This window comes from Hippocampus bargibanti, linkage group LG03 (assembly GCF_051943395.1).
Source record: "Hippocampus bargibanti isolate YZ-2025 linkage group LG03, ASM5194339v1, whole genome shotgun sequence".
Lineage (NCBI taxonomy): Eukaryota > Metazoa > Chordata > Actinopteri > Syngnathiformes > Syngnathidae > Hippocampus > Hippocampus bargibanti.
The window spans coordinates 881014-898632 of record NC_142736.1 but is presented as its reverse complement, the minus strand read 5'-3'; the positions used below and the strand labels follow the sequence as shown (position 1 = coordinate 898632).

General features: G+C 38.2%; 2 protein-coding genes across 3 annotated transcripts in view; one reads left to right on the top strand and one right to left on the bottom strand.

The window, feature by feature from the left end:
• dhodh (dihydroorotate dehydrogenase) overlaps positions 1-17619 on the top strand; it is a 52540-nt gene that overhangs the window by 14327 nt on the left and 20594 nt on the right. For both annotated transcript variants that reach the window (XM_088991429.1, XM_088991428.1), the window contains exons 2-3: positions 10001-10053; positions 10134-10238. The gene's annotated coding sequence lies outside the window, so the exon portion shown is untranslated. The remainder of the gene's footprint in view (positions 1-10000; positions 10054-10133; positions 10239-17619) is intronic.
• Positions 718-10607, bottom strand: nr2e3 (nuclear receptor subfamily 2, group E, member 3). The gene is made up of 8 exons (XM_088991425.1): positions 9975-10607; positions 8890-9040; positions 7789-7892; positions 6850-7143; positions 5762-5940; positions 4564-4807; positions 3487-3592; positions 718-2272 (listed from the first exon to the last, which is right to left on the bottom strand). Exons 1-8 carry the CDS (start codon positions 10066-10068, stop codon positions 2140-2142), a joined length of 1305 nt encoding a protein of 434 aa, XP_088847551.1. The 5' UTR covers positions 10069-10607; the 3' UTR covers positions 718-2139.

The following is a 17619-nucleotide window of genomic DNA, read 5'->3' as shown; positions in this document are numbered from 1 at the left end:
CAAGAATTCTAAAGTGCTGCTTTTGTCACATGGCTCGAAAAACACAAACAAACAGCACACAGAGCAGGCCGCCTGGCCGGCCGGTTTAGGGTAAATTAATTAATTAATTAACACACTTAAATGGATAAATAAATACATAAATCTAAATAAACACATTTAAATAAACTAATTAAAAAAATAGATGAATTTAATTTAAATAAGCAAATACATAAATAAACAAGTGGATAAATAAACAAGTGGATAAATAAATAAATAAACACTTAAATGGATAAATAAATACATGAATCTAAATAAATAAACACACTTAAATAAACAAATTAAAAGATAGATGAATTTATATAAATACATCTAAATAAATACACACTTAAATAAGCAAATACATAAAAAAACAAGTGGATAAATAAATAAATAAATAAATAAAGATAACACATCCAAATCAATAAACACACTTAAATAAACCAGTTAAAAATAGATGGAATAGATAAATAAATAAACACACAAAAATAAACAAACAAATAGACAGGTGGACAAATAAATAAATAAATAAACACACAAAAATAAATAACACACTTAAATAAATACACTTAAATAAATAAATACACTTAAATAAATAGATAAATACATAGATAAATAGATCAATCAAGAAATAAACAAATAAATACATGACATACAAATTCACTCTGTTTTATTTTGTCAATTTAGAAACCATATCTGGATGATCATATTTCATGCAGCCACTTCATAAAATAGACGAAATTCAACATAACCATTTTTTTTTTGGGGGGGGGGCACTTATACCACGTTTGGAGGTGTACGAAGTTACTCGATATTCTTTTTGTTTTTTTTCTTCTTTTTTCAAAGATTGAAAACACAAACGCTGATTCACGCATGAAGTGATACATGGCGTATGTATCAAATGATGGATGCAAAGCTATTTGAATTGCTCATGAGCATATTTTTACAAATGTGTTTATTTCATTGATTAGATTACACAAGCCCATTAAAGGACAACCGACATCACTTTTTTGTTTTTTTAACTGACATCAGAAAAATGTTTTATAGCATCTAAAATACCCAAAACTGATATTTTTAGTCAAATGCAAAACAGCAATAAAAATGACTTCAAGTGTCCAAAATCTGCAAAAAATTGAGCTGCGAATTGGGCATTTTCAGAAAGTCCCGCCCCCAGTTTGTCACGTCACGCCAAGACGTCTTGCATTGCTGGAGAATCAAAACAATGGCTTCAGATTCGGAGAAGATGCTTTGTTGTTCCACATCCAATTATGAATATGATTCAAATAGTTCTGAAGAGGAAAGCATACATGTTTGCAATCGATTAAAGAATTTATTTGTGCCATTTTGAGGCAACATTGGGGGGGAAATCTCTCACCCAAAAAAGAGGCACAAAATGGCGACCTCCTGTGGCCACCTCCGTTTTCACAGGCTGATAAATTCCTTATATGGCGCTTGGACGCCCTCTTCTGGCGGCTCTTGGGTGCAACACGAGGTCCCCAGACCAAACAAGTACAGCAAAATACATTGACGTGATAGAAGGACCGCTGCAATGCGTCTTTTTTTACGGTCAGGGGCTGTCCTTTAGTGTTGTCACGTACGGACTCGTCACCAACTCAAAAACTAGACTTCCGGAATATTCAGCGCGAGTCTTAAAACATTAAATATAGCCATATGCGGTGGAATCTTTGTCAAATACGCTCAGTAAGAAGACATTTGAAGTGATTTTACAAATTACGGACACAACTTGTCCGGGGACGTCGGTTGTCCTTTAAACGAGAAAAACAAAGCAGAAACTGTTGCTGTGACTTGATCAAAGCAGGAGAATGTCTATCAGCCCAGCTAATAAATGTAATCATAAAAAGTAATAATAAATAAATAAATAATAAAATAAAATAAAATAAAAGTAATAATACTGTTGACAATGGAAGGAGAAAACAGAGAAAAAACACTGAGCAGGTGTAGCACAAAAATCGGATTGTCAATAATACACACAGCATGAATCTGGCCTGGTGGGAGCAGACAGTGTGACCTTGAGGTTGACCTTTGAGTTAACAAAACAGCAGCCGTCTTCTAGCAAAATTGAAAACAAACAATAATAATAATAATAAATAAATTGCACGTTCTTCAGTTTTTAAACATGTCGCACAGCAGTTTCTCCATGGGAGTGTTTCCGATGGTCCGATGGAAGAACAGCAGCTCGATGCGCTCGGAATTCACAAAACGTAACGACGGCAGGAGAAGCAGCAGTTTTCCAAACCTTAAAAAAAAAAAAAAAAAAAAAAAAAAAAAAAAACATCATTGCTATGACTACCTTATTTATTTATTTTTATTTATTTATTAGTTTATTAGTTTATTTATTAGTTCATATTTTTATTTGTTTATTTTTTTAGTTAGTGTTGGTTATTTTTATAATTTTTTTATGAATTTTTATTTCTTCATTTTTTTTATAATTAATTTATTTATTCTTTCTACTCCTTTACCTTTTTTTGTTTTTTTATTTTTGCTTTTTCTCTTTTTGTATTTTTCTTTCTCTTTCCTTTTTTCTTTCTTTCTTTCTTCATTCATTCATTCATTCATTCATTCATTCATTCATTCATTCATTCATTCAATTATTTATTCAGTTAGTTGCTTGTGTTATTACTTTTTATTTCTTTGTTTCTTAATTTTTTTCTTCTTTCTTTCTTTCTTTTTACATTCGTTTATGTATTTATTTATTAGTTAATTTATGTATTAGTTTATGTATTTATTGATTAGTTGATTAGTTTATTTATTAGTTCATGTATTTATTCATTTATTTATTTAGTTAGTTAGTATTAGTTACTTTTTATTTTTTTTTTATTTTTTTTTACAATTTTTTATGATTTTTTATTTCTTCATTTATTTTTAATTAATTAATTTATTCATTCTTTCTTTTCCTTTTCATTTTTTTTCTTTTTTTCCTGTTTTTATTTTTCTTTCTTTCTTTCTTGATTCGTTCATTCATTCATTCATTCCTTTATTCAATTATTTATTTAGTTAGTTATTTTTTTTTTTTTTTTTTTTTTTTTTTTTTATCTTTGTTTATTTGTATTTTGGTTATTTCTTTTTTTCTTAATTTCATTCATTCATTCATTTATTAATAATAATAATAATAATAATAATAATAATAATAATAATAATAATAATAATAATAATAATAATACATTTAATTTCAAAGCGCCTTTCAAAACTCTCAAGGACACTTTACAGTCACAGGATTTTTTTTTCTGCAGGTGAGCAGCGGCAGCCATTGGCGCTAGCGTTCACTCTACCCGGAAGTAACACAGCAGCTAACTTATGAAAGGAAGTTTGTTATTTTTATTATTTGGTATTAATTTTTATTTCATTATTTAGTTATTTAAGTTGAAAAAGAGACTATACTGGCATTGTCGCAAGTAGCCAATGAAACGCTCGTTCGGGTTATGAGCGATGACAAGACACGATGTTAGCAACCTGGCGGGTTGAGCCGCGTAGTGTGAGCGGATGTGTTGTCCCAGCATCACGTGCGACTGATCCTGAAGGTTCTCCACTTGTTCCGGATCTTTCAGACCGCGGGTCTCTGAGCCAAAAAAAATATGATTCATAATTGTCATGTTGTCAACAACAGCTGAAGCTGCAACAAAGCGCTAACTTGCAAAAAAGGGAAATGCTGCCCCCTTGTGGAAAATGAAAAAAAAAAACATTGCCAGAGGCCAGCGCTTTATCGGCACCCGAGCATAAAAACAAACAAACCCAAACTATTTCAAGAATGATGCTGTACGTCACATTCTCAAATCCGAACTAATTCAATTATGGTGCTCGGCGTCATATTTTCAATTCACAAATAAATTCGTAAATGGCATTGAATCCGAACAATTCGAGAATGGCGCCCGACGTCATATTTTCAATTCCCGTATATATTTGTAAATAGCAGTGAATCCGAACTAATACGACAATGCCGCTCTACGTCATATTTTCAATTCCCGTATATATTTGTAAATAGCAGTGAATCCGAACTAATATGACAATGCCGCTCTACGTCATATTTTCAATTCCCAAATGAATTCATAAATGGCAGTGAATCCGAACTAATTTGAGAATGGCGGCCTACGCCATATTTTCTATTCCCGTATAAATTCGTAAATGGCACTAAATCCGAACTAATTTGAGAATTGCGCTCTATGCCATATTTTTAATTCCCGAATAAATTCGTAAATGGCAGTGAGTCTGAACTAATTCGACAATGGCGCTCTACGTCATATTTTCAATTCCAGAATAAATTCATAAACGGCAGTGAATCCGAACTGATTTCAGAATGGCGCTCTACGTCATATTTTCAATTCCCGAATAAATTCCTAAATGGCACTGAATACAAACTAATTTGAGAATGGCTCTATGCGTTATTTTTAATTCCCGAATAAATTCGTAAATGGCAGTGAATCCGAACTAATTTGAGAATGGCACTCTACGTTATATTTTCAATTCCCGAATGAATTCGTAAATGGCAGTGAATCCGAACTAATTTGACACTCACTAGATTTGACTCCTTACCAGGCTTAAAAAGCACAACGGCCTTGAGACAGGCGAACTCTGTGGGGTCGACGGCGAGAGCTTTAAAGCGGCTGAAGACCTCCTGGAGGATTCTCAGGTCCAGACCGGTGAAACTGGTCTTGCCTTGAATACCCGGCGGGCACAGGTCCGGCAGGGAAAGCAGGGGACAGCTATCCAGCGGGAGAGACCACTGGATTGCGCACAACAGGAAGAGCTCGCTCCAAGCCTCCTCAAGTAGGATCACCTGCCGGCACGGCAACAAACGGTGAAATCTAGACCGACACTGGCATGCGTCTCTTTTAGACTCGCAATACATTAAAGGACAACCGACACTTCCGGACAAGTTGCGTCCATAATTCGTAAAATCACTTCAAATGTCTTCTTACTGAGCGTATTTTACAACGATTCCACCGCATATAGCTATATTTTATGTTTTAAGACTGGCGCTGAATATTCAGGAAGTCTTGTTTTCGAGTTGATGACGATGCCCTAAGTGACGTCACGGAGGGAACGCCCCTGACCGAGAAAGCCACACACAATGCATTTCGGGTACTTTTTTTCGCCTGAAAACACTGTGTTGATGGCAAAATTAGAAGGACTACATAAATAACGCGATGGTGAATCGTTGTGTTTTGCAACAAGACTACTATTTGATACTAGTTGACACAAATTCCCAGCAGACAAATCAGCCCATTTCCAACGGAGTTTGTGCCCCATCTTGTGCATTTTCTGGGACGCTACATTAGAGTCCAGACGGCTGGAATTGATACGGAAGGACTTCTTGAATCGATTGCAAACATTTATGCTTTCCTCTTCAGAAGTATTTGAATCATATTCATAACTGGATGAATAACAAGAAAGCATCTTCTCCCCATCTGAACTCTCCAAAGCCATTGTTTTGATTCTGGAGCAAGGCAGTGTGTGACCAATTGTGACATCACAAACAAGGGGCGGGAATTTCTGAAACTCGGCATCTCCGAGCTCATTTTGTGGCAGTTTTGGGACACTTGAAGTCATTGTTTATTGTTGTTTTGCATTTGACTACAAATATCAGCCTGCGTGTTTTGGGTATTTTTGATGCTCTAAAACGTTTTTCTGATGTCAGTTAGCAAACAAAAAAATGGTGTCGGTTGTCCTTTAAATATTTATCCGCTAAACCCCCCCAGTGAGTGCACATTGTCAATGAACGTGGTGTCACCTGGTCTCTGAAGGGCAGGTTGGAAAATACTGGCAAGTTCTTGGCCCACTTGACCGACATGAAGAGGAGCCTGGCTGAGGTCTCGTAAACGTTTTCCGAGGTGGATGGGTAAAGTGCCATGTGGTACTCCGAAGGCGCTCGCTCTGGCTCGTTGCTGGTCACGTCGATGTTCTCGTCAACTGGAAAAAAATGGGAAAAAAAAAGTTATTTTGACAATTGACAAACTACAACAAATTATTTTTAACGCATTCACTCCCATTGTTGATTCTGCAATTGAAAATATGACATACAGCGCCATTTCTGATTTTTTTTTCCTTGCTTTGGGTGCCGAAAAAGTGCTGGCCAGTCCTCTGGTAATGTTTTTCCATTCCACAAGGGGGCAGCATTTTTGTCAGCCATTTCCACATCCAGCTATCTCGCTGGGGCAGCAGCTGGCTTTCCTAGTTATTTATTAGTTCTATAGCTTTCCCCCCTATTGTCAGCTGATGTTGACATGTCGCTGGGAAAAACTTACCAGGTTTTGAAACTCAACCCGGAAGTAACTCAAATAGAAAACTAGCTATTTAGCTAATAGATAGCCAATAGATAACCAGCTCGATAGCTAGCCAGCCAACTAGAAAGATATACAACTAGCCATCTACATAGCTATCTAGCTATACAGCTAGCTAGCTAGATAGCTATATAATAATAATAATAATTCATTTGATTTCTAAGCTACTTTCAAAACTCTCAAGGTCACTTTACAGTCACCGGATCATTTTTTCTGCGGATGAGCAGCGGCAGCCACACGCGCCAGCATTCAATCAACCCGGAAGTAATAGTTTGACAAATAGATAGAAAGCTAGCAAGCCAATAGATAGCTAATAGCTAGCCAGTCAGCCAGATAGCTATTGTACGGTACTCGCCCCCCCACCGTGTGCAATTTCCCCCCCGTTGGCAGTCACAATGACAAACACCCTGGCACAGGAGTGCACACATTTTTTCTGGCAGTGAATGAGTTAAAATCAGAAAATGGCTCCATTTTCAAGGTCTCTATGGCAAAACCTGACACTGTCCCCGTCTAATTCCTGGAGAAAATAGTTCCTCACCATCCTCAGGCTCCAGCTTAGCGCAGGTCTCGGCCGTCATGAGGCTGGCCATGAAGCGGTGGTTGTTCTGCGGGCTGACGCAACGTTGAGGAGTCACCGAGGAACTGATAGCGACGGACGAGGTGATGTGAGGCCAGGTGATGACGGAGCCGTTTGAGGAGGACGAGGACGACGATGACGATGAAGAAGAAGTAGGCTCCCTGGTGGTAGCCAGGTGCTCCTTCTCATGGTCCACATCGATGGAGTCAAGACGTACCTGCGCTGTGCTACGGGGCTGACGCTCGTTCTGGACCGCTAGGAATCGCATGAAAAAAGCAAGATGGAAGAACTTGGAAGATGTCAATGGTCAAGAAGTTCGCTTTATGATGTAAACTTCAACTGGTCCAAAATCCATCAATCCGGATCTTCATCAGAACCTCATCCTTTCACCACGTCACTCCCGTCCATCCTCGAAGAGCTCCACTGGCTCCCGGTCAAATGTAAAATCCATGTTAAAATGATACTTTATACATTTTGCGCTATCCATTACATTAAGACCTATCTGACCTTCTTCAAATTTCTATTCCCTCTCGTTCCCTCAGATCCATTCCCTCCAAGAGCTCCACTGGGTCCAAGTCAAATATAGAATCAACTTTAAAATTCTTCTTTATACATTCAAAGCTATCCATAAACTTGCCCCCCCATACCTATCTGACCTTCTTCAAATTTCTATTCCCTCTCGTTCCCTCATCAGATTATCTTCCTCCCCCCTGCCCGTCTCAGCACGATGGGGGACAGGGTTTTCAGCTTGTATTTTATTTATTGTATTCTATTTGTGATTGTATTTTACATATTATAGTACCTATGTGTGACTGTGACTGTAAAGTGTGCTTGAGAGCTTTGAAAGGCGCTTAAAATGAAATGCATTATTATTATGATTATTAATCGTCAAATATTTACCATCTTTATTCATGCCCGCTTGGAGGCACTTCTTCAGCCGGCACGCCTGGCACTGGTTGCGGTGCGCTTTGTCTACCGGACACATGCCTGTGCCTGCTTGACATCTACAAAAAAAACAGACAAAAAATGCATTTGTTGTCATTGATTGGTCGCATATCCGATTTTTGGGAAAATAGCGGAGAGCTGCTGGAAAAACATACATATTTCTACATAAACATACATATTTATACATATTTTGGCGCTCTGGTATAAACTTCGCTTTAACTATCATGATAGTAAATTACAAATACAGGTAAAATCCGACTTACGACCATGCATACTTACGACCTCCAGACCCTATTTAAAAAAATTTTTATTCTACGTGCTAACGCACTAGCGTGCCAGCAACGCGTACAACAATTTTGGCCAGCCAGCATGTCACTCTCGCACAGCAATCGACCGCGTGATGGCACCAGAGTACTGTATTCTATTTGTGATGTTATTTTATGTATTATAGTATCTATGCTTGTCTGTGACTGTAAAGTGTCCTTGAGAGCCTTGAAAGGCGCTTAAAATGAAATGCATTATTATTATTATTATTATTATTATTATTATTATTATAAGATTTCAAAAACGTATTTTTCAAGTCACTCAAAAATATATTTACCGTATTTATTCGAGTATGACGCGCACACGTGTATAACGCGCACCCCTTATTTTCAATTAAAAATCTTGCATTGTGATAAAAATCATTTATTGACAATGTAAACACTGAATGGAAACTGGATATTGACAATTGTGCAAAACAGCGATGATTAATTCATATTTGAGTGTGGGCGAGGCGAGAAAAGGAAATGAAGCGTAGCTAAAGAAATACTAATCAACATTGCGTGACCCGGGTCTTTCCGAGAATCGAAACTGATGGGCGAGAATAGCCATGGAAATGCTGCCCCCTCCTGGAAGGGATAAAGCATTAAATATCTATGACATTTTGTTTTTCCCAGGCCTCGTTTATAACGCGCACCCAAACGAATAAATACGGTAAAATAAAATAAAATAAATACAGTAAAATATTTCCCCAAACTATTTGACATAAACATAATTTAGTTGACATTGCCTCACCGATAAATAAGTCTCCTCCTGACGCTGCGTTTGAAGAAGCCGCTGCAGCCGTTGCAGGCGTAAATACCGTAGTGTTTTCCGCTGCTGGAATCTCCGCACACTTTGCAGACCAAAGCGGGGCTGAGGGCTTTGCCGGGGGCCGGACTTTTGCCTGTGGGTCACAGACAAGTCGCTTATTCAGAATCAGAATCATCTTTATTGCCAAGTATGTAGAACACACAAGGAATTTGTTTCCGGTAGAAAACGCTGCACTAGTATCATCATCAAAAGAATTGCATAGAAGCACTATACACTTCCATTTGTGCTACTGTTCAAAGAGTTAATGGTGACGGGGGAAGAAGCTGTTTAAATGTCTGCTGGATTTAGTGCGCATGGATCGGTAGCGCCTGCCTGAGGGGAGTCGCTGGAAAAGGTGGTGGGCAGGGTGCGGAGGGTCCAGTCGGATTTTCCGCGCCTTTGTTTGGATTCAAATGTTTGATTTATTATCTAAAACCGGACAAACGAAACACGGGATGAGATGGACCAAATGTGTGTTTGTCACTGAAAAGCACCATTGATTGGATTTGGACCTTGTATTTAAAATGGCTGGATGAAATTAACACCTTTGAATTTGTAAATTTGTTTTTGTATATTAATATTTATATATTTATTAGTACTTTGTGTGTGTTTGTGTGCGCACTGACCCAAGCTTCACATGTTAGCATCATCCTAAGATGCCGCTAAAGTCAATGGATGCTACAGCTGCGTGTTTGCTTTCAACATTTGGCTTGTAGTAGATGCGCACATTCCACCATGACCTCCCTGATCCACTGCTGAAAAGGATGCTTTGATCCTATCCTCTTTCATCTCTCTGTGTTGTCATATTATTTAGTTTGTTTTTTTTGCTTTTTTTAATTTATGTTACTTCCGGGTTGAGTGAACGCTGGCGCGTGTGGCTGCCGTTGCTCACCCGCAGAAAAAATATCCTGTGATTGTAAAGTGTCCTTGAGAGTTTTGAAAGGCGCTTGAAATTAAATGTATTATTATGGTCAAAAACGGCCGTTCTTACACCTGTTGCTCCCGGAAACAAAAATCTAAACTCTCACCTCCTCTGCTATCGTCTGTCCCGCAGCTCCCGGTGGACTCGGCGGGCGAACGTGAAGGCATCATCGAGATCTTTGTCAGGTGATCCTCCATCATTTTTAAACGGAGAATGAATGATGATTGACTGAAGGGATAATGGCTGTTTCCTAATTCTCAAACAGTGTTTGGTATCAACCAACGAAAAGAAGAAAAAAAGAAAAGGGGGCCCGTTACAGATCCCAATGGCAACCTGAGTCCCCGTCAATCGGCCGCAGCTTCCAAGACAGGTCGTAATGTCCTTTCCAGAGACTATCCGGGTCCGTCAGTGTCTGTGGGTGCTCCTCGGTGGCACCTCCTCAAAAGAGAGCTGGGGGACGAGGGGTGGAGGTGGGCGGGTGCCGGGGATTAGCCCCAAGTGCTTTGTAAGCAGCATGCCTATTTGTCATCCTCTTAATCTTGACTGTTCATCCAGTGGATCATTCAGTCACATTGCCTCAATAATATTCTCTGTGATAATATGGGATGACCTCTGCAAAGAGTTGCTACTTTAATAAAGGACAAGCGACACCTCCGGACAAGTTGCGTCCAGAATTTGTAACATGACTTCGACTGAGCGTATTTGACAAAGATTCCACAGCATATAGCCATATTTTATGTTTTAAGACTCGCGCTGGATATTTAGGAAGTCTTGTTGTTGCGTTGGTGACGATTCCTGACGTGACGTCACGGAGGGAACGCCCCTGACCGAGAAAATGACACACAATGCATTTTGGGTACTTTTTTTCATCTGAAAACACCCCGTTGATGGCGAAATTAGAATGAAAACGACATAAATAACGCAATGGTGAATCCTTGTGCGTCGCAGCCAATTGCTGTAACACGCATAAAGAAGGTGAAGCCATTGTTTTGATTCTGTAGCATGGCAGTTTGTGAAAGAGTATCCTGGCGTGATGTCACGAACAAGGGGGCGGGACTTTCTGAATCTCCCCCAGTTCCGAGCTCATTTTGTGGCAGTTTTGGCACATTTTAAAGGACAACCAACACCATTTTTTTGTTTCCTAACTGACATCAGAAAAACGTTTTACAGCATCTAAAATATCCACAACACGCAGCATGATATTTTTAGTCAAATGCAAAACACCGATAAAAATGAGTTAAAGTGTCCCAAAACTACTTCAAAATGACCCCGGAAATGGGGAGTTTCAGGAGGTCCCGCCCCTTTGTTCGGGACATCACGCCAGGACGTCTTTGCTTTGTTCTAGAATCAAAACAATGGCTTCCAATTCGGAGAAGATACTTTCTTGTTCCTCATCCAGTTATGAATATGATTCAAATAGTTCTGAAGAGGAAAGCATAAATGTTTGCAATCGATGAAAGAAGTCCTTCTGTATCAATTCAAACCGTCTGGACTCCAATGTAGCGTCCCAGAAAATGCACAAGATGGTGCACAAGCTCTGTTGGAAATGGGCTGATTTGTCTGCTGGGAATTTGTGTCAACTAGTATCAAATAGTAGTCTTTGTGCAACACACAGGGATTCACCATGGCGTTATTTATGTGTTTTCCTTGTAATTTCGCCATCAACACGGTGTTTTCAGACCAAACAAAGTACCCAAAATGCATTGTGTGTCGCTTTCTCGGTCAGGGGCGTTCCCTCCGTGACGTCACTTAGGGCATCGTCACCAACTCAAAAACAAGACTTCCTAAATATTCAGCGCGAATCTTAAAAGGTAAGATGCGGTGGAATCTTTGTAAAATACGCTCAGTAGAAGTCATTTGAAATGATTTTACAACTTGTCTGCAGGCGTCGTTTGTCCTTTAAGTGATTATTTTTGGTGTTTTGCATTTGACTAAAAATATCATCCTGCGTGTTGTGGGTATTTTAGATGCTATAAAACGTTTTTCTGATGTCAGTTAGCGAAACCAAAAAATGGTGTCGGTTGTCCTTTTAGTCTCCTTTAAAGTCTCGTCGGTGCGTCATTGCTCATCATTGAGCAGTGGACCTTATATATGCCCAAGGGGTATCTCTGTGTGTGAGAGACGTCATCTATTTAATCTGCGCGATTGCCTGCCATTTGAAATGAATCCCAATGTTTGTTCAGGAGCGGCCCATTAACGTCCATTTTGCACTTTATGACAAACTGCTTAACACCCGCGAGCACATCATAACAGCAAGGTGAGACCCTCTTGTGGGGAGGGGGCGGGGTCTCATAAAAATTGCAATAGCTGATGTCAATGTGGATTTGAACTCATCTTCATAAGTTAAAAAATAAAAAAGAATAAAATTTACATTCAGGGGTAAATTTCAAATTCTGCTTGTGCGATGATGGATTCACATATATATATGTACACAAAGTTAAAATGAATAAAATAAATACATATATAAATACATAAATGCATATAGAAATAAATATAACAATGAATAAATAAATAAATGAATAAATAAATAAATATAACAATAAATACATAAATAAATAAATACACCGACACAGGTTTTATTCGTCACATAAATAAATAAATAAATAAATAAATCTAGAAATAAACGTAGAAATAAACATAAAAATCAATATAGAAATAAATATAGACATAAATATAACAATAAATAAATAAATACACAGACAAAGGTTTCATTCGTTACATAAATCAATAAATAAATAAATAAATAAATGAATAAATATAACAATAAGTATAACAATAAATAAAGAAATACATAGACAGGTTTCATTCGCCAAATAAATAAATAAATGAATAAATAAATACAGTAAAGTCTCGTTATATCGATATCAGATATATCGATAGTCCCGGTTATATCGATATTTTTTCGGACTCCCTTGAATATCGATATAACGAGACTTTACTGTATAACAATAAATATAACAATAAATAAATAAATAAATCCCAGCAGTCAAATCAGCCACTTTCCAACGGAGCTTGTCCGCCATCTTGTGCATTTTCTGGGACGCTACATTGGAGTCCAGACGGCGCGAATTGATACGGAAGGACTTCTTCAGAACTATTTATAATAATATTCATAACTGGATGAGCAACAAGAAAGCATCTTCTATGAATCTGAAGCCATTGTTTTGATTCTTGAGCAAGGCAAGACGTCCTTGTGTGACGTCACGAACAAGGGGGTGCGACATCTCCAAGGTCATTTTGAAGTAGTTTTGGGACACGTTTAAGTCATTTTTATGTTTTGCATTTGACTAAAAATGTCAGCCTGCGTGTTTTTGGTGTTTTAGATGCTATAAAACATTTTTCTGATGTCAGTTAGGAAACAAAAACATGGTGTCGGTTGTCCTGTAAAATTTGGCAACCCCCTCCAACTGCCAGATAAATCTTCAAAACTACTATTGGTTGAGTTTCAAACGAATTGATCGGAAGCGCTTCAATTTTCATCCAAGGCAAAGCTCGTGACTATGAATGACGTCAAAGCGCGCCCAATTCATGTGAATGGTCGTGCGAATGCGCTTCGTATCCAAATCACTGCTAAAAACGCGTTAGCCGAGCAAATTTTCTGCTCACGTCAGCTCGTTTCAAGCGACACAAAAACAAGGTGGAAATCAGATAAGTAGATTAGAGTTAGACCACATTTTGTCTGCCGGAACACCAATTGAAGACAAGGAGGAGGGTTGCTGGGTTACACGGGGGAGACACAATTAGCTCAAAAGATTAAAAGAGCAGAAAAGACACACTTTTTGAGGGCATCGTGGGCCATATGGTGACTCCTCTTTTCATCCTTGGCCGCTACGCTGTTGACCTTTGTGAGATTTCTCGCTTAATTAGTCCTCGCAAAGACTGCTAATCGCACACTGATTACCTTGGATGGAATCAATCACGTTTTTGGGGTCTTTGGGGGGCTTGGGGGGGAGGAACTCTTTTTTTTTTTTGGTTCCATGACAGACTTTGATTCTTTTGTGTGTGTGTGTGTGTGTGTGTGTGTGTGTGTGTGTGTGTGTGTGTGTGTGTGTGTGTGTGTGTGTGTGTGTGTGTGTGTGTGTGTGTGTGTGGACCCAAAATAATCTTCTCCAGTGCCTTTTTTACAGGGATCGAAAAATAAATTGGGATGATTAAAAAAGAAATCGAGAAAAGTTTATTTTCCAGTGAGGGAACTACCATTAATAAATAGATAAATAAAGGAATAAATAAATAAATAAATAAATAATTATGTAAATACGTCAATAAATAAACATGTAAATAAATAAATAAATAAATAAATAAATATGTAAATACGTAAATAAATAAACATATAAATAAATAAATAAATAAACAAACAGTAAATAAATGAATACAATACATATTGATTAATATAACACTGACTGAATGAATGAATGAATGAATGAATGAATGAATGAATGATAACAATAAACAATAAAAACAATAAAGTTATAAATATTTATTTTCCAGAGTGAAGAAACTACCTCCCCCCGAATAAATGAATAAATAACTAAATAAATTGATAAATAAATAAACAAACAAATACAAATAAATAAATAAACAGATAAATAACTAAATAAATAAATATGTAAATATGTAAATAAATGAATACAATACAATACATATTGATTTATGTAGCACTGAATGAATGAATGAATGGATGAATGAATGTATTCTTGAATGAATGCAAATTTCCCCATTGCGGGACGAATAAAGGTATTCTGATTCTGATTCTGATTATGATGAATGAATGAATGAATGAATGAATGAATGATAACAATAAAGTTCCAATGATAAACTGAAAATTTTGAAACATTTATTTTCCAGAGTGCAGAAACAACCTCACCCCCAAATAAACGAGTAAATAACAAAATACATAACTAAATAAATAAATAAATACAACATAAATAAATAAAAAAATACAAAAAATGGTTGACTTGATCATATCCACATAAGTAGGAAAGAGGCGCAAATGTAGTTCCATCCAATTTTCAACATGAAAGCAGAGTCTCTGGAGTCATGTATTATGCAATAAAAAAAAATGTTGCCAATATTTACAGGTCAAGCCTTTTAATATCGTGGCGCGCAGGACCTCATGAATGATCAAGGAGACACTTTATTATTCATTCAAATCGCCTTTATTATGCACTCCGATATGAGCCTCGTAATCGTTTGTTTGAGGATATCGAATGAGCATGCCAAGGAGAAAAACCTTGAAAGCAAAGCCTTGACATGCCGAGACCAAAAAGTGCTGCTGTGCTTTCTTGGAATAAATATGATGGAAGGATGGATGGGTGGACGGATGATTGATGGGTTTGGATGGAAGAATGGGTGAAAGGATGGATGGACGGATGGGTTTGGGTGGGTATGGATGGATGGATGGATGGATGGATGGATGGATGGATGGATGGGTTTGGATGAATAAATGAATGGATGGATGGGTGGGTTTGGGTGGGTATGGATGGATGGATGGGTGAACGGATGGATGGACGGATGGGTTTGGGTGGGTATGGATGGATGGATGGATGGATGGATGGATGGGTTTGGATGAATAAATGAATGGATGGATGGATGGGTGGGTGGACGGATGGACGGATGGGTTTGGACGGATGGGTTTGGACGAATGGACGGATGAGTTTGGATGAATGGATGAATGGATGGACAGATGGGTTTGGATGAATGGATGGATGGATGGGTTTGGATGAATGGACAGATGAGTTTGGATGAATGGATGGACAGAGGGGTTTGGGTGGATGGATGCGTGGATGGAGGGAGAGAGGGATAGATTGGTGGATGGGTTGTCTGGGTGAATGGATGGATGGAGGGATGGATGGGCGGTCGGATGGATGGTTACATTGTGAGGGTGACTTTGTTATCAATGAGAAGCGCAGCTCCCGACAAGGCTAAGCAATATGTCGTCAACGCTAACAATGTCATAAGCTGGACTTTGAGGTGAAGACATGCTTACATGGGCAGGCCATAGATTATGCCTCGACAAATAGATTAGCACGGGAGCAGTCTAATATTAGGATTCAACGAATGATTAAGGGATCGGGGTTATGTAATGATCAAAGGAGATTCTCTTATATCAAATCAACTGCTGATGTTTCATATTTTTTTAATTATTTGTGCATAATTGGGGTTTGTTGTTAAATATTTTTGTCAGAGATGTTCGATCAGACACTGTGGAGAAAGCCTCAGACCCAGAAGGGTTGTCTTTACTGCCGGCAGGAGACGAAGCTATTCATGACAGACACCTCCATTCTGCAGTCTTCTGCCAAGCTATTTATTGGGAGTATATGCAAATTTAAGTGATACATTAGTAAAACATAGCTTTCTTGATTAGAATACCACGCAAGGCCAGATCTCCTAGATGAAGATGACACTTTAACTTGCTGTGTCTGTTGACCTCAGATTGACCCCAGGTTGTCTGTGCTTCAATTGTGTATTCGAGTCACACATGTTGACTAAGCATATCACAGCATGAAACTTTGAAATATGATAACTTCTATTCTGTCTAATGTCTATCAGCTTTGTATGACATTGTAGATTCGTTTTTCAGTTATTTTCAATATTATAATGTGTATGTATTGAAAGTATCACTTGGTCTTCCAGCGCAGATATACTGGGTTCGATTCCTTCCTGTGTGGATTTGCATGATTGTGTGGGGTTTTTCCGGGTACTCCCGGTTTCCTCCGACATTCCCAAAAATGCGCTTGAGGTTTCATAGAACGCTCCAAATTGTACCTGGGTATGAATTTAAACATGAAAGCTTGCTCGTCGATATATGCCTTGTGATTGGCTGCCGACCAGTTCAGGGTGTCACGAAAACGGCTCCAGTACAGCCATTTCATTCATATTCATTGTTTTAAAACACGGGTGTCCGCAGGAGTGTTGCGCCGTGGATCATGGAAGGAATTCAAGGATGAACGCGGGGGGGCTTAAATCTGATCTGACCAGTGCTGACGGCAGCATTGTGACAACGTCCTCCCATCATCAACCTTCTCTCGTCTGTGTGTGTGTGTGTGTGTGCGTGTGTGTGTGTGTGTGTGTGTGTGTGTGTGTGTGTGTGTGTGTGTGTGTGTGTGTGTGTGTGTGTGTGTGTGTGTGTGTGTGTGTGTGTGTGTGTGTTATATAACACAATGATAAACCCACCTCGGAGGATCTGACTGTAGAAACTTGAGCCTCTTACCTGTACGTCAGGTGTGTCTGAGAGCAGATCAGATCAGTCCAGGATGTGTATGCCAAGATGAACATATAGTGTATGTTTTATGTGTTTATTTTCTTTACCGTAATTTCCCGACTAAAAAACGCCCCTGATTATAAGCCTCACCGAGTACATTTTTAAAGGACAAACCATTTTGTACATACATAAACTGCACCTGTCTATAAGCCGCACGTTTATAAAGAAAGAAAGTCCACAGAAAAAGTTTTTAATTTTTTAATAATATACCGTTAACTTTACTTTCAAAACAGTGCCTGTTACGCGGCAGCTACACAACATGCATTACGGTAGTATAGTGATACCTTGGCTTCCGAACTTAATTGCTTCCCAGACAGTGTGTAAGGTGAAAAGTGTGTATCCCAAAAATTAATTTCCCATGGGAAACCATTAAAATGTGAATAATCCGTTCCCAGGTCCCCATAAAAAATAATTTTCTACTTTCAAAGCCTTAAAACTACACAAAATATACTTTATTTTATGTACAATAAATGTGCTATGGTATTATACT